At 42.0% G+C, this 18,520-nt stretch overlaps 1 protein-coding gene across 2 annotated transcripts in view; it reads left to right on the forward strand.

Annotated features, from left to right (window-relative positions):
* The window catches only part of adcy8 (adenylate cyclase 8 (brain)), a 302,457-nt gene that overhangs the window by 245,023 nt on the left and 38,914 nt on the right, over positions 1–18,520 (forward strand). For both annotated transcript variants that reach the window (XM_014139104.3, XM_014139106.3), the window contains one exon: positions 4,938–5,016. In XM_014139104.3, coding sequence (XP_013994579.1) covers positions 4,938–5,016 — 79 coding nt within the window. The remainder of the gene's footprint in view (positions 1–4,937; positions 5,017–18,520) is intronic.

Below are 18,520 nucleotides of genomic sequence, written 5' to 3' on the forward strand. Positions count from 1 at the left end.
TTCATGCTTTTTGATGTATTTCAGTACTGCAGTTTCGTCTGCTTGGAGCAATAGTGAAGTGGGCAGGACAGTACGGATTTCTTCTCTTACATCTGCAAGCAGAGTCTGAGCATCAGACAGGATGGCATTGTCTCCCTCAATCCGTGCAATGGCTACTGCTATAGGTTTCAGGCTGCTTACCACTCTCTCACAAAATACATCATCCAGGAGGATCCTCTTGATGGGGCTGTCCATATCGGCAGACTGTGATATGGCCATTTCTTAGATTGACAGTCTCCTGGAGGGGAAGTAGTCGAACATGATGACAACACCACCCCAATGGGTGTTGATGGGCAGCTTCAATTTGGTGTTCTTATTCTTCTCACTTTGCTTGGTAAGGTAGATTGCTGCTATAACTTGATGACCCTTCACATACTTAACCATTTCCTTGGCTCTCTTGTAGAGTGTATCCATTGTTTTCAGTGCCATGATGTCCTTGAGGAGCAGATTCAATGCACGAGCAGCACAGCCAATGGGTGTGACGTGAGGGTAGGACTCCTCCACTTTAGACCAAGCAGCCTTCATGTTCACAGCATTGTCACCAGTGCAAATACCTTCTGTGGTCCAAGGTCATTGACTGCCTTCAGCTCTTCTGCAATGTAGAGACCGGTGTATCTGTTGTCCCTCGTCTGTGCTCTTGTAGAATACTGGTTGAGGGGTGGAGAGGATGTACTTAACCTCTTACATCTAGACGTTCCGCTAGCGGAACACCTGCTCCAATATCCAATGATAGCCGTGGCGCGAATTACAAATTCCTCAAAAATACAAAAACGTCCATTTTTCAAACATATGACTATTTTACAGCATTTGCAAAATAGGGGGCAGTATTGACACGGCCGGATAAAAAACGTACCCGATTTAATCTGGTTACTACTCCTGCCCAGTAACTAGAATATGCATATAATTATTGGCTTTGGATAGAAAACACCCTAAAGTTTCTAAAACTGTTTGAATGGTGTCTGTGAGTATAACAGAACTCATATGGCAAGCCAAAACCTGAGAAGATTCCATGCAGGAAGTGGCCTGTCTGACAAGTTGTGTTTCATCTTGGCTCTTTTTATTTAAGACTGAGGATCTTTGCTGTAACGTGACACTTCCTACGGCTCCCATAGGCTCTCAGAGCCCGGGAAAAAGCTGAACGATATCGAGGCAGCCTCTGGCTGAAACACTTTATCGCGTTTGGCAAGTGGCCGATCAGAGTACTATGGGCTTAGGCGTGTGCCCGAGTCGACCCCATGCTTTATTTTCTTTCGTCTGTTTACCTAAACTTGATTGAACAAAACATGCATGTATTGTATAACATAATGTCCTAGGGTTGTCATCTGATGAAGATCATCAAAGGTTAGTGCTACATTTAGCTGTGGTTTGGGTTTATGTGACATTATATGCTAGCTTGAAAAATGGGTGTCTGATTATTTCTGGCTGGGTACCCTGCTGACATAATCTAATGTTTTGCTTTCGTTGTAAAGCCTTTTTGAAATCGGACAGTGTGGTTACAGTAACGAGAGTCCTGTCTTTAAAATGGTGTAAAATAGTCATATGTTTGAAAAATTGAAGTTTTTGCATTTTTAAGGAATTTGAATAACGCGCCACGGGATTACACTGGCTGTTGAGTAGGTGGGACGATTTCGTCCCACATACCCTAGAGAGGTTAATCTAACCACATTGTCCGATTTCAAAAAGGCTTTACTGCGAAAGCAAAACATTAGATTATGTTAGGAAAGTACATAGACACAAATAATCATACAGCCATTTTCCAAGCAAGCATATATGTCACATAAACCCAAACCACAGCTAAATGCAGCACTAACCTTTGATGATCTTCATCAGATGACACTCCGAGGACATTATGTTATACAATACATGCATGTTTTGTTCAATCAAGTTCATATTTATATCAAAAAACTGCTTTTTACATTAGCATGTGATGTTCAGAACTAGCATACCCACCGAAAACTTCCGGTGAATTTACTAAATTGCTCATGATAAACGTTCACAAAAAAACATAACAATTATTTTAAGAATTATAGATACAGAACTCCTTTATTCAATCGCGGTGTCAGATTTTAAAACACATTTTGCAATATTCTAAGTACATAGCTCGGCCATCACGGCTAGCTATTTTGACACCCACCAAGTTTTGGGCTCACTAAACTCAGGACTAAACTCACTGCACTCCTAGGACTTCTACTTCAACAACAAATGTTGTTTTGTTTCCAAATAATCCATAGTTATATTCAAATAGCTTTGTTTTGTTCGTGCGTTCAGGTCACTATCCGAAGGGTGACACGCGAGGGCATTTCGTGACAAAAAAATTCAAAATATTCCATTACCATACTTAGAAGCATGTCAAACGCTGTTTAAAATCTATTTTTCTGCTATTTTTCTCATAAAATATCGATAATATTCCAACCGGACAACGTTGTATTCATTCAAAGGCTGAAAGAAAAAAATGGAGTAGTCTCGTGAATGCGCATCTCAGTCTCACTGTCCCCAGGCTGACCACTTATAAATTCTGCTGCTGTTCTTTGCCCAGAGACAGCAGACACCCCATTCCACTTTCTGGCGGCTTTAGAGAGCCAATGGAAGCCTTTGAAAATGTCACGTTACAGCACAGATGCTGTATTTTCGATAGAGATGCAACAGAAGGACAACAAATTGTCAGACAGGGCTCTTCCTGTATGGAATCTTCTCAGGTTTAGGCCTGCCATATGAGTTCTGTTATACTCACAGACACCATTCAAACAGCTTTAGAAACTTTAGTGTTTTCTATCCAAATCTACTAATTATATGCATATTCTAGTTTCTGGGCAGGAGTAGTAACCAGATCAAATCGGGTACGTTTTTTTATCCGGCCGTGAAAATACTGCCCACTATCCCAAAGAAGTTAAATTACATTTTGGGCATAAAGGCAAACTCAGCTCCATCATTAATTGAATCAGATGGCTCATTCATCACAAAACCCACTGATATTTTAAATTGCTTTAATTATATTTTCATTGGGAAGATTAGCAAACTTAGGCATGACATGCTAGCAACAAACGCTGACACTACATATCCAAGTATAACTGATAAAATTATTAAAGACAATCATTGTCATTTTAAATTCTGTAAAGTAAGTGTGGAAGATGTGAAAACATTATTGTTGTCTATCAACTATGACAAGCCACCGGGGTCTGACAACTTGGATGGAAAATTACTGAGGATAATAGTGGACGATATTGCCACTCCTATTTGTCTTATCTTCTGGAGGGCCTGGAGGGAAGCAAAAGTCATTCCGCTACCCAAGAATAGTAAAGCCCCCTTTACTGACTCAAATTGCTGACCAATCAGCCTTTTACCAACCCTTAGTAAACTTTTGGAAAAAATGGTGTTTGACCAGATGCTAAGCTATTTTACTGTAAAGAAATTGACAACAGACTTTCAGCATACTTATAGGGAAGGACATTCAACAAGCACGGCACTTACACAAATTACTGATGATTGGCTAAGATAAATTGATGATAAAGAGATTGTGGGAGCTGTTTTGTTAGACTTCAGTGCAGCCTTTGACATTATCGATCATAATCTGCTGATGGAAAAACATATGTGTTATGTCTTTACACCCCCTGCTATATTGTGGATAAAGAGTTGTCTGTCTAACAGAACACAGACCCTTCTTTAACTGAAGCCTCTCCAACATAATCCAGGTAGAATCAGGAATTCCCCAGGGCAGCTGTCTAGGCCCCTTACCTTTTCAATCTTTGCTAATGACATGCCACTGGCCTTGAGTAAATCCAGTGTGTCTATGTATGCAGATGACTCAACACTATACACTTCAGCAACTACAGTTATTGAAATCACTGCAACACTTAACAAAGAGCTGCAGTTAGTTTCAGAATGGGTGACTAGGAATAAGTTAGTCCTAAATATTTCAAAAACTAAAAGCATTGTGTTTGGGACAAATCATTCACTAAACCCAAAACCTCACCTTAATCTTGTAATAAATATTGTGGAAATTGAGCAAGTTGAGGTGACTAAACTGCTTGGAGTAACCCTGGAGTGTTAACTGTCATGCTGATAACATGTTGATACAACAGTAGCTAAGGTGGGGAGAAGTAAGATTGGCAGGTTCTACAGGTTCTGGTTTTGTTCACCTGGACTACTGTTCAGTCGTGTGGTCAGGTGCCACAAAGGTGGACCTCGGAAAATTACAATTGGCTCAGAACAGGGCAGGATGGCTGGCCCTTAAATGTACACAAAGTGGAGGAGAGATTGACTTCATCACTACTATTTTTTGTAAGAAGTGTTTACATGCTGAATCCACCGAGGTGTCTGTTTAAACTACTGTCACAAAGCTCAGACACCCATGCATACCCCACAAGACATGCCACCAAAGGTCTCTTCACAATCTCCAAGTCAAGAACAGACTATGTGAGGCGCACAGTACTACATAGAGCCATGGCTACATGGAGCTCTATTCCACATCAGATATCTGATGCAAGCAGTAGAATCAGATTTAAAAAACTGATAAAAATACACCTTATGGAACAGCGGGGACTGTGAATAGACACACACACATGCACAGACACACGTACACATAAGACAAGCACTCTAAACACACAAACACATGGATGTTGTATTATAAATATGTGATAGTGCCTGAGTGAACACATTAAATGTACAGGCGCTTTGTAGGGAAGCGCACTGCACTTGGCTTTAACTTGAGCCGACATCCGCATAGTGTTTACTGTGACTGCGATTCTCTGTGAACGTCGGGAACATACTCTTTTGCTATTTTACAGTACGTCTTGGATTCCATTCTGGCTACTCTACTTTAACTATTCTGTAACTTTTTTCCCTCAGTAGAATTATTTTGAAAACTTTTTGTTGCAATAGAAACTGTTTTGTTTCCACAGAAACTTCCTTGGGACCAAAGAGACATCCTTGCTTCTGATGGCTATGTTCCTCCTTGCTGTATTTTACCACGGGCAGCAGGTAAGATGATTTTTGCATATTCACTAATCCTATTATAAAGACACATTAGCTGTTGTGGGTTTGTAACAGAACCAATAATGCACTATGGGTGTGATAGATGTGGTAAGAAAAAGTGCTTCCTGGTATATACAGACAGAGTCAGCAGCTGATGAGGAGGACACATGTCTTTTGAGCTCAATCTACTGAATAGCATCCTTTGATCTCTTTGATCACTTGGTCTGCTCTGGTCAGAGACAGATGGGAGATGAGAATAATTCAACGTCCTTTGTACTGTAGCCATATGCAAGTGAAAAAAGAAATTTCCCCATTTGAAGATCTTCAATGTCATTGAGACACTCTTGTCAATGGCTTTCTTTGATTTTAGCGCTTTGTCGGTTTGTTGAGTCAAAGCGTCTGTTACGTTGTTAGATGCATGGATAAGGCAGAGAGACGAAGTCGTGGGTTCGGAGTTGATGCTTTACAGGACAGCATCTACCTGGAAAACTGGAAGGATTCACTTGTAAAGTTATACATATGATCGTTGTGGTCTGTGTGTCAAATGAAAAGGGATCTTTGATAAGAAAAAGATTAACAGTATTTGAAAAATGATATACTGTATGTGGTTGTATATTGTTATAGAAATAAATCAAATGACCTTTTATCAAATTCTAGATAAACTTCCATGTAGATGAAATCAATATGGACAGAATGTAGTCAGATGTACCAGCTTCATTACGCCACTATAATTAAGGTAGCTGGATATTTATACACAAAGACCACAGACCAGGGCTTAATAAACCGTTTGACAAACTCCTTGCTAGTTAACTCTTGTTAATTTGTGGAATTTCTTTCCTTCTTATTGCGTTTGAGCCAATCATTTGTGTTGTGACATGGTAGCGGTAGAATACAGAAGATAGCCCTATTTGGTAAAAGACCAAGTCCATATTATGGCAGGAACAGCTCAATTAAGCAAAGACAAACGACAGTCCATCGTTACTTTAAGACATGAAGGTCAGTCAATGCGGAACATTTCAAGAACTTTGAATGTTTCTTCAAGTGCATTTGCAAAAACCATCAAGCGCTATGATGAAACTGGTTCTCATGAGGACCGTCACAGGAAAGGAAGACCCAGAGTTAACTCTGCTGCAGAGGATAAGTTCATTAGAGTTAACTGCACATCAGATTGCAGCCCAACTAAATGGTTCACAGGGTTCAAGTAACAGACACATCTCAACATCAACTGTTCAGAGGAGAATCAGGCCTTCATGCTGTATTTGCTGCATAGAAACCACTACTAAAGGACACCAATAATAAGAAGAGACTTGCTTGGGCCAAGAAACTCAAGCAATGGACATTAGACCGGTGGAAATCTGTCCTTTGATCTGATGAGTCCAAATTAGACATTTTTGGTGACACTGTCACTCATTTATTTAGAATTCAAGGCATACTTAACCAGCATGGCTACCACAGCATTCTGCAGCGATGCGCCATCCCATCTGGTTTGCGCTTAGTGGGACTATCATTTGTTTTTCAACAGGACAATGACCCAAAACACACCTCCAGGCTGTGTAAGGGCTATTTGACCAAGAAATAGAGTGATGGAGTGCTGCATCAGATGACCTGGCCTCCACAATCACCCGAGCTCAACCCAATTGAGATGGTTTGGGATGAGTTGGACCACAGAGTGAACGAAAAGCAGCCAACAAGTGCTCAGCATATTTGGGAACTCCTTTGATACTGTTGGAAAAGCATTTCAGTTGAAGCTGGTTGAGAGAATGCCAAGAGTGTGCAAAGCTGTTCTCCTGGCAAAGGATGGCTACTTTGAAGAATCTAAAATCTAAAATATATTCCAAAAACATTTGTACACTTTTTTGTTTACTACACGATTCCATGTGTGCTGTTTCTTAGTTTTGATGTCTTCCTTATTATTCTACAATGTAGAAAATAGTAAAAATAAAGAAAAACCGTTGAATGAGTAGGTGTGTCCAAACTTTTGACTGGCACTGTATATGTTTACATTACTTATTTTATTGATTTCCCACCATTTTGTCAGAAGACAGCTGTTCAGACCTTCCTAGGACCATTTAAAGGTTCTCTGTTGAATAAACTTGTATTTGCATCCCTCTGGTGGTCAGCAGCATCATTACATCGATTTATAGCGCTTCACTGCAACGTTACATCAGGGGCGGTCCATAGAAAAACATTTATCTAGCTCAACTGCTTCACGATACAGACATGGCAAAGTAATCACTGGATTTGTCTTGAGCAAGCAGATCTAAATATAAAACTTTAATAGCTCTACGATAAAAAAGTAATTTTCTGTGGAAGTTAAACATTGCAGACACATTGCTTATGCTCAGAACGAAAAAATGGAGCTCTTTACAAAGCCCTTCTCCCCTTATCTATAGGAGGGGCGCATGATGTTTAAATGGCCCAAATGTTGATTTAAACGTTCACAATTTTAATTGATTTTGACTATTACTAATGTCATGATATGTTTGGTATCAAGAATGTGCAATATTTTGGATAGATGTTCCTAACACAGATTCTAACTATATACAGTATGGACATTTTATAAAGTATGAAAAGGTTTATTCATTCCAAAAAAGTGTATAATCATATCCTCATATTTGTATATGTTTTATTATACTTTTATTGTGTACTAGATCATATGGGCTGAAAATAGTTTTCTTCTCAGACAAATCTAGGTGAAAGCCAAAGGTCATAGTTTTCTAATGGGGGCGGACACACTACTACATTAATAAAATATTGCACTTTTGCTATATTGATGACTAAAGCCATAATGAAACAGTGCAAAACGTCTGTCAGCTCAACTGTTAAATTTGAATTTTAGAATAGAGGCGCTGTGATACAATGTGTTTTTTTATCTGTTTTTTAATGTTAAACTTTCTTTTGGCCTGAGTAACCGCTGATGGCAGAGTATTACACAATGACATGGCTCTATAAAGTACATAACTGTGCGACGCATTAGATCTGTTTTTAGTTTGGGTACCGTGAAGAAACCCTTCAAACCTCAACCATGAAAGACAATCATGCATGTTGTTGTTAGTTCTGTGTGTGCAGTTAAGGGAAAGGTGTGCTGCTTTGTTTTGAGCCAGCTGCAGCATTTCTAGGTCTTTCTTTGCCACCCCTGATCATGTTACAGTATGACAGTAAGTAAGATGGGACAAGATCAAACCTGAACAACTAGTACAGTTGATCTTTGTGTCAAAAAACTCACAACATATTTTTATAACAGACCTACCTCTCCCCATCAACTTTGTCAATATGACTTGACCATGATAACTGACCATCCAATGTTACTCCTAGAAGTTCAGCTTCTCCAACTTGTTCAATGGTCACACCGTTTAGGCATAACTCCAGTTGAGGTGTAGGTCTAAGAGAATGCTTTGTTCCAAGTACATAGCTTTTGGTTTTAGATGTATTTAAGACCAGTTTATTGTTAATTACCCATTCTGATAGTAACTCCTTGCTAAGAGTCTCAGTGAGCTCACTGGCTGTAGGTGCTGATGTGTAAAGTGTGTAATCATCAGCATACATAGTCATTTTAGGTTCATGTAAGACAAGTGGCAAATCATTTGTAAAAATAGAGAAGAGTAATGGCCCAAGGCAACTGCCCTGTAACAAAACCTCTAGACAGCTCAGCGTTGTTGCTCTGTATAATGTGGAAGGTCATCTTTGCACCTCGGGCTGCCACTTGCTGCATTGCAGGAGCTACTTCTCCTCTCATTGCCATCAAATCATAAGCACCTGTGTGAATTATAATGTGTTTGGCCCCATTTCATTTGTTGCTTGACAGACTTTTCATGGCACTTGCTGTTTCGGCACTATAGCTTTCTGACTAACATGCCAGGGAATAGCAATTTCTCATACAATTAAGGCCATAGAGTGCTCTGCCTGTGTGCTGCTGTTGTGGGATGTAGTGTCTGGAGTGATGTTCTTTGGATGGAGTGGGGTGGAGACCACAGGCGGCCTTTTGTTGTATTCCTGACATGGCGCTGGTGCTCTGGGGCTGTGATGTGAGGATCTTGGGGAGGTGTTGGTGTGGGAGGAGGAGTTGTTCTGGGTCTGGTTACTGACCTCTCTGTGTGAGTTCCGGAGGTTCACTATGAGAAGCAGTTGTACTGTTGATGAGGGGATGTGAGGGTTGTTCCAGTTGTTTTCTTAGAGTGTGGATGATGATGTCTGTGTTGTAGTAATTCTATGACTGCTTTGTAGCTCCTCCCTGATGTCAGCTACCTCTCTCCTCATGATGCTCTCAAACATTGCCAGTTTCTCTCTCAACTCTTCCTTATCCTGCCTCAGAACTGTCACCCCACCATTAAGCTCATTCACCTCTACTTCCACTAGGGAGATACTCCCAAAGGCCTGGGACAGCTGGGATAGGTTGTAACTCTCCATGTCTGCTCGGTTGACTTAGTTAGATATGAGGGTGAGGGGACTTGTGGAATTAACTGATTTCCTATAAAGTCTGTCTTCTGATTGAAGTGTATCAGAGTGCCATTCTCTTTCAAGGTGTCTGCTAGCTCTTTCAGTGATGGAAACTCATGTATCTAGAGGACAAGTTCAGCTTCTAGGCCTTGAATCATTACGGTGCCATTGTTGTAGGTGTCAATGGTGCAGAGTCGATTTTCAGGCTCCTGTTCATAATACCAAGATCTGTCGACCATTCCTCTCTTTCTAACATGCCCAAAGTGCCTACAAGAGGCAGAATACCACAGTATGCTCAGTGTAGAAGAGCAGGTCAGAGATTGTATTATTTTCTCCAATTAGGGTATGGTCAGCAAACAATGTCTCTGGATTTTCCCTCAGCAGCTTTTTATTTTATTTTATTGTATTTATGAAATGTGTTTAGGGTGTGTCACGTCCTGACCCTAGTAAGATGTCATTTTCTATAGTAGAGTTGGTCAGGGCGTGACAGGAGGTGTTTCTATGTTTTATATTTCTATGTTTAAGTTCTACTTTTTTCTATTTCTATGTTGGGATTGTTTGGGTTGAACTCTAATTGGAGGCAGCTGAACCTCGTTGGCTCTAATTAGAGATCATATTTAAGTAGGGGTTTTTCTTCCTGGGTTTTGTGGGTCGTTGTTTTCTGTTTAGTGTATGTTCACCTGACGGAACTGTTGTCGGTCGTTTTGTTCTAGTGTCTTCATAATAAAAGTGAATATGAGCACTATACACGCTGCGCCTTGGTCCCCTTTACATTTACATTTACATTTAAGTCATTTAGCAGACGCTCTTATCCAGAGCGACTTACAAATTGGTGCATTCACCTTATGATATCCAGTGGAACAACCACTTTACAATAGTGCATCTAAATCTTTTAAGGGGGGGGTTAGAAGGATTACTTTATCCTATCCTAGGTATTCCTTAAAGAGGTGGGGTTTCAGGTGTCTCCGGAAGGTGGTGATTGACTCCGCTGTCCTGGCGTCGTGAGGAGCTTGTTCCACCATTGGGGTGCCAGAGCAGCGAACAGTTTTGACTGGGCTGAGCGGGAACTGTGCTTCCTCAGAGGTAGGGGGGCCAGCAGGCCAGAGGTGGATGAACGCAGTGCCCTTGTTTGGGTGTAGGGCCTGATCAGAGCCTGAAGGTATGGAGGTGCCGTTCCCTTCACAGCAAGGCAATCACCATGGTCTTGTAGCGGATGCGAGCTTCAACTGGAAGCCAGTGGAGAGAGCGGAGGAGCGGGGTGACGTGAGAGAACTTGGGAAGGTTGAACACCAGACGGGCTGCGGCGTTCTGGATGAGTTGTAGGGGTTTAACCTCTATGGGCTAGGCGGGATGAATTCGTCCCACCTACGTAACAGCCAGTCTAATCCAGTGGCGCGATTTTTGAATCGTTTGAAATACTATTACTTCAATTTCTCAAACATATGACTATTTTACAGCTATTTAAAGACAAGACTCTCGTTTATCTAACCACACTGTCCGATTTCAAAAAGGCTTTACAACGAAAGCAAAACATTAGATTATGTCAGGAGAGTGCCCAGCCAGAAATAATCAGACACCCATTTTTCAAGCTAGCATATAATGTCACCAAAAACCCAAACCACAGCTAAATGCAGCACTAACCTTTTATGATCTTCATCAGATGACACACCTAGGACATTATGTTAAACAATACATGCATGTCTGTTCAATCAAGTTCATATTTATATCAAAAAACTGCTTTTTACATTAGCATGTGACGTTCAGAAAAAGCATACCCCCCGCAAACTTCCGGGGAATTTACTAACAGTTTGCTAAATTACTCACGATAAACGTTCACAAAAAGCATAACAATTATTTTAAGAATTATAGATACATTACTCCTCTATGCACTCGATATGTCCGATTTTAAAATAGCTTTTCGGATGAAGCACATTTTGCAATATTCTAAGTACATAGCCCAGCCATCACGGCTAGCTATTTAGACACCCGGCAAGTTTAGCCTTCACCATAATCACATTTCCTATAAGAAAAATGTTCTTACCTTTCCTGTTCTTCGTCAGAATGCACTCCCAGGACTTCTACTTCAATAACAAATGTAGGTTTGGTCCCAAATAATCCATAGTTATATCCAAATAGCGTCGTTTTGTTCGTGCGTTCTAGACACTATACGAATGGTAATCCACGGTCGCGCGCATGGCGCATGGCGTGACAAAAAATGTCTAAATATTCCATTACCGTACTTCGAAGCATGTCAACCGCTGTTTAAAACCAATTTTTATGCCATTTATCTCGTAGAAAAGCGATAATATTCCGACCGGGAATCTGCAATAAACTAAACAGCCGAATTAAAATACTCCACGGGGGCTAATCGCGCACGCGCCTCATTCCATTGTCACCTAATGGGACACTTGAATAAGGTGATAATCTGTTTCAGCCTGAGGCTGCCTCGTCAACCTTCATGATTTTCCCGGGTCCTGAGAGCCTATTGGAGCCCTGGGAATTGTCACGTTACAGCTAAGATCCTTACTCTTCAATAAACAGATGCAAGACGCACGACTCCTTGTCAAACAGGCCACTTCCTGCATGAAACCTTGTCAGGTTTTTGCCTGCCATAGGAGTTCTGTTATACTCACAGACACCATTCAAACAGTTTTAGAAACTTTAGGGTGTTTTCTATCCAAACCTGAACAATAATATGCATATTCTAGCTTCTGAGTTGGTGTAGGAGGCAGTTAAAAATGGGCACATATTTTTTCCAAAATTCTCAATACTGCCCCCTAGCCCAAACAGGTTAATGGCACAGGCAGGGAGCCCAGCCAACAGTGAGTTGCAGTAATCCAGACGGGAGATGACAAGTGCCTGGATTAGGACCTGCGCCGCTTCCTGTGTGAGGCAGGGTCGTACTCTGCGAATGTTGTAGAGCATGAACCTACAGGATCGGGTCACCGCCTTGATGTTAGTGGAGAACGACAGGGTGTTGTCCAGGATCACGCCAAGGTTCTTAGCACTCTGGGAGGAGGACACAAGGGAGTTGTCAACCGTGATGGCGAGATCATGGAACGGGCAGTCCTTCCCCGGGAGGAAGAGCAGCTCCGTCTTGCTGAGGTTCAGCTTGAGGTGGTGATCCGTCATCCACACTGATATGTCTGACAGACATGCAGAGATGCGATTCGCCGCCTGGTTATCAGAAGGGGGAAAGGAGAAGATTAATTGTGTGTCGTCTGCATAGCAATGATAGGAGAGACCATGTGAGGATATGACAGAGCCAAGTGACTTGGTGTATAGCGAGAATAGGAGAGGGCCTAGAACAGAGCCCTGGGGGACACCAGTGGTGAGAGCGCATGGTGCGGAGACAGATTCTCGCCACGCCACCTGGTAGGAGCGACCTGTCAGGTAGGACGCAATCCAAGCGTGGGCCGCGCCGGAGATGCCCAACTCGGAGAGGGTGGAGAGGAGGATCTGATGGTTCACAGTATCAAAGGCAGCAGATAGGTCTAGAAGGATGAGAGCAGAGGAGAGAGAGTTAGCTTTAGCAGTGCGGAGAGCCTCCGTGACACAGAGAAGAGCAGTCTCAGTTGAATGCCCAGTTGAATTTAGACGACCCCTATTACAGAACTACCCACCACAACTGGATCAAGCAGCGTGCTCGGGAGCAGATGACCACCTGGTCACATCAGGAGTGGATTGAGAGGAGAGACTGGACTTGGGACCAAGTAATCGAGCGTTATCGGAGCCTACCTGGGAAGTACGAGAGGCTACTTTTCTTTGGAGCAGTCGGAGCAGTCGGCAGAGCTGAGGAGCAAACCAGAGCCAATCCAGGAGAAGAGGGAGAATTTGGAGAAGGGAGAAATGGGAGAGCTATTGAGTTGGTGGAGGACGTACAAGTTTTTCCCAAAGGAACGTGTCGTCAGTTTGATGCCACCTGAGTCAGCTCCCCGTACTCAACCTGAGAAGTGTGTGGAAGTTCGGGAACAAGTGATACCGGCGATACACACCAGGTCTCCAGTAAGTCTCAACAGCCCGGTATGTCCTGTGCCTGCTCCTCGCACTCTCCCTCCACTGCGCTTCCACAGCCCAGTACGTCCTGTGCCTCCTCCCCGCACTCGACCTGAGGTGCGTGTTACCAGTCTGGCGCCACCTATGCCAGTCCCACGCATCAGACCTCCAGTGCGCATCTCCAGTCCGGAGCCTCCAGCGACGCTCTGCAGCCCAGAGCCTCCAGCGACGCTCTGCAGCCCAGAGCCTCCAGCGACGCTCTGCAGCACAGAGCCTCCAGCGGCGGTCTGCAGCCCAGATCCTCCAGCGGCGGCTTGGAGGTCGGAACCTCCAGTAGTGGTCTACAGCACAGTGTTTCCGGTAAGGATCTACAATCCGATTCCTCCAATAATGATCTACAGGCTTATGTTACAGAAGCAGAGGAATCTACGGGCGGAATGGAGTTTTCGCCCTGAGCCAGAGCCACCTCCGTTGCTGGAGGATCGGGAGAAGAGGAAGGTTCTGGGTGTTGCATATGAGCCGCTAATAGACTGTTGTCACCCTCCCTACCCTACCCTCTCTTTTGTTTTGTGTTTTTTATTTGTTCATTTTGTTGCATTCGGAGGTGGCTTTGGGGGGGGGGGGGGTACTGTCATGTCACGGACACAGCCAGTGAAATATCAGGGCGGTAAATTCAAAAACAAGAATGTCATAATTCAACTTTCTCAAACACAACTATTTTACACCATTTTAAAGATACACTTCTCCTTGATGTAACCACATTGTCCGATTTCAAAAAGGCTTTACAGCGAAAGCAAAACATTAGATTGTTAGGTACATAGACAAAAATACATAGACAAAAATAATCACACAGCCATTTTCCAAGCAAGGACATGTGTCAATAAAACCCAAAACACAGCTAAATGAAGCACTAACCTTTGATCTTCATCAGATGACACTCCTAGGACATTATGTTACACGATACATGTATGTTTTGTTCGATAAAGTTCATATTTATATCCAAAAATAGCATTTTACATTGGCGCGTGATGTTCAGAAAATGTATTCCCACCAATACGTCCGGGGGAATGTGCACATCAATTTACAAAAATACTCATAAACATTGACAAAATATATAACAATTATTTAACCTCTATGGGCTAGGTGGGACGTTAGCGTCCCACTGTATTCAACAGCCAGTGGAATCGCGTGGCGCGAAATACAAATACCTCAAATGCTATAACTTCAATTTCTCAAACATATGACTATTTTACACCATTTGAAAGATAAGACTCTCGTTAATCCAACCACATTGTCCGATTTCAAAAAGGCTTTACAGCGAAAGCAAAACATTAGATTATGTCAGGAGAGTACCCAGCCAAAAATAATCACACAGCCAATTTCAAAGCATTTGTCACAAAAACCCAAACTACAGCTAAATGCAGCACTAACCTTTGATGATCTTCATCAGATGACACTCCTAGGACATTATGTTATACAATACATGCATGTTTTGTTCAATCAAGTTCATATTTATATCAAAACCAGCTTTTTACATTAGCATGTGATGTTCAGAACCAGCATACCCACTGAAAACTTCCGGTGAATTTACTAAATTACTCATCATAAACGTTCACAAAATACTTAACAATTATTTTAAGAATTATAGATACAGAACTCCTTTATGCAATCTCTATGTCAGATTTTAAAATAGCTTTTCGGCGAAAGCACATTTTGCAATATTCTGAGTACATAGCTCGGCCATCACAGGCTAGCTATTCAGACACCCGCCAACTTCGGGGCTCACTAAACTCAGAATTACTATTAGAAAAATTGGATTACCTTTGCTGTTCTTCGTCAGAATGCACTCCCTGAACTTCTACTTCAACAACAAATGTTGTTTTGGTTCCAAATAATCCATAGTTATATACAATTACCTCTGTTTTGTTGCCCCCTATCCCAGACAGGTTAAACTAGTAGGAAAATTCCAGAAAATGATGTCATGGCTTTAAAAGCTTCTGATAGGCTAATTGACATCATTTGAGTCAATTGGAGGTGTACCTGTTGATGTATTTCAAGGCCTACCTTCAAACTCAGTGCCTCTTTGCTTGACATCATGGGAAAATCTAAATAAATCAGCCAAGACCTCAGAAAATAAATTGTAGACCTCTAAAAGTCTGGTTCATCTTTGGGAGCAATTTCCAAATGCCTGAAGGTACCACGTTCATCTGTACAAACAATAGTATGTAAGAATAAACACCATGGGACCACGCAGCCGCCATACAACTCAGGAAGACAATAACTCTAGAGAAGAACTCTAGAGATTAACGTACTTTGGTGCAAAAAGTTCAAATCAATCCCAGAACATCAGCAAAGGACCTTGTGAAGATGCTGGAGGAAACGGGTACAAAAGTATCTATATCTACAGTAAAACGAGTCCTATATCGACAACCTGAAAGGCCGCTCAGCAAGGAAGAAGCCACTGCTATCAAGGCACAAGGCGAGACCCAGATGCAGACACAGGAGGAAAATGGTTGGAGTCTTACAATGTTTATTAATCCAAATGAGTAGGCAAGAGAATGGTCGTGGACAGGCAAAAAGGTAAAAACCAGTCCAGGAGATACCGAGTGGCAGACATGCTTGTGGTCAAGGCAGGCAGAATGGTCAGGCAGGTGGGTACAAAGTCCTGAAACAGGCAAGGGTCAAAACCGGTAGCACTAGAAAAAGGAGAATGCAAAAAGCAGGAGAACGGGGAAAATGCTGGTTGACTTGGAAACATACAAACCGAACTGTCACAGAGAGACAGGAAACACAGGAATAAATACACTGGGGAAAACAAGAAAGACCTGGAAGGGATGGAGACAATAATGAGGACAGGTGAAACAGATCAGGGTGTGACAACTGCTCCAAAACCACCATTAAAAAAAGCCAGACTAAGGTTTGCAACTGCACATGGGGACAAAGTTTATACTTTTTGTAGAAATGTCCTCTGGTCTGATGGAACTAAAATAGAACTGTTTGGCCATAATGACCATTGTTATGTTTGGAGGAAAAAGGGGGAGGCTTGCAAGCCGAAGAACACCATCCCAACCGTGAAGCACAGGGGTGGCAGCATCATGTTGTGGGGATGCTTTGCTGCAGGAGGGACTGGTGCACTTCACAAAATAGATGGCATCATGAGGAAGCAAAATTGAGATGGGAGTAACAATCCAGGCTATTTGCTCTAAGACCGGCATAATAATGTAATGAAACAAGCAGGGAGTAGGTTTCGAACCCGAAGTCCAGTACGTTATCGAATGTGCCCAAATGTATTACTTGGGGTTGTGGCCGATTGTGGTGAAAAACACTTTATCAATTGGAATATTTATCATGTGGAAAGAGAAAAAGTATAATTATTTGTTTTTCACAAGCATGGCAGGCTGTGAATTCTGCTAACAACGTTTCTAGGATGGACTATTAGCTGAACAATAGACTATTCAACCTTTACTAAAGAATTGTCCAATAGTCAAGCTAGGTGTGAACCCCCCTCCCCCCTCTCCAACTTGAGCTACCGTAGGGGTTAACCCCCCCAACTTGCAACAAATCATTTGTATCTACCTTTCCACATGTAATACCCTTGTTAGAACCAAGTATTGAGTTTATTCTTGTTAGAACCAAGTATTGAGTTTATTTGTTATAATTAATTGGTGTTAGATTTAAAAGGTGATTGAATTGCTCCCGAATTGTAATGTTGTTAATGCATTTCTTTTGAAGAAATATTTCTTTAATGTATAAGTGAATAGGATGGTTTACTTTTAAGTTTTGACCAGTAAGGTTGCTTGTTAAGCTGCGGCCAATGGAAGTGTTGACCTGGTTAACGGGAGGCCTGGGAAAAAAGAAAGAGAGAGACGTTTAGAAAAGGATGGACATTACATTATGACCGTTGGTGAAGAAACATTGTAAAAGATGACAATAAAAATAGAACAAAATCCATACCTACCGAGATTTGATGGGAAATACAGATTTTATTTTATAGGAGTTATTATCATTTTGTTAAGAAAGACTTAGTAAAGACTGAAACTACCATCTCATCGTGGAGATATTTTACAGCCTTGAGGTTAGCCTAGCATCGTGCGACACCCAGAGAGAATTTCTTGGGGAAGATTAACGAGTTCATGTTTCCATGGGATATCGGTTACTGCTAAGGAGTACTGTCTGCATTTAAAAAAAAATGTATTTCACCTTTATTTAACCAGGTAGGCAAGTTGAGAACAAGTTATCATTTACAATTGCGACCTGGCCAAGATAAAGCAAAGCAGTTCGACACATACAACAACACAGAGTTACACATGGAGTAAAACAAACATACAGTCAATAATAGAGTAGAAAAATAAGTCTATATATAATGTGAGCAAATTAGGTGAGATAAGGGAGGTAAAGGCAAAAAAGGCTATGGTGGCAAAGTAAATACAATATAGCAAGTAAAACACTGGAATGGTAGATTTGCAGTGGAAGAAAGTGCAAAGTAGAAATAGAAATAATGGGGTGCAAAGGAGCAAAATAAATAAATAAATACAGTAGGGGAAGAGGTAGTTGTATGGGCTAAATTATAGATGGGCTATGTACAGGTGCAGTGATCTGTGAGCTGCTCTGACAGCTGGTGCTTAAAGCTAGTGAGGGAGATAAGTGTTTCCAGTTTCAGAGATTTTTGTAGTTCGTTCCAGTCATTGGCATCAGAGAACTGGAAGGAGAGACGGCCAAAGGAGGAATTGGCTTTGGGGGTGACCAGAGAGATATACCTGTTGGAGCGCGTGCTACAGGTGGGTGCTGCTATGGTGACGAGTGAGCGGAGATAAGGGGGGACTTTACCTAGCAGGGTCTTGTAGATGACCTGGAGCCAGTGGGTTTGGCAACGAGTATGAAGCGAGGGCCAGCAAACGAGAGCGTACAGGTCGCAGTGGTGGGTAGTATATGGGGCTTTGGTGACAAAACGGATGGCACTGTGATAGACTGCATCCAGTTTATTGAGTAGGGTATTGGAGGCTATTTTGTAAATGACATCGCCGAAGTCGAGGATTGGTAGTATGATCAGTTTTACGAGGGTATGTTTGGCAGCATG

Source organism: Salmo salar, chromosome 14, assembly GCF_965601325.2.
Source record: "Salmo salar chromosome 14, fSalSal1, whole genome shotgun sequence".
Taxonomy (NCBI): Eukaryota; Metazoa; Chordata; class Actinopteri; order Salmoniformes; family Salmonidae; genus Salmo; species Salmo salar.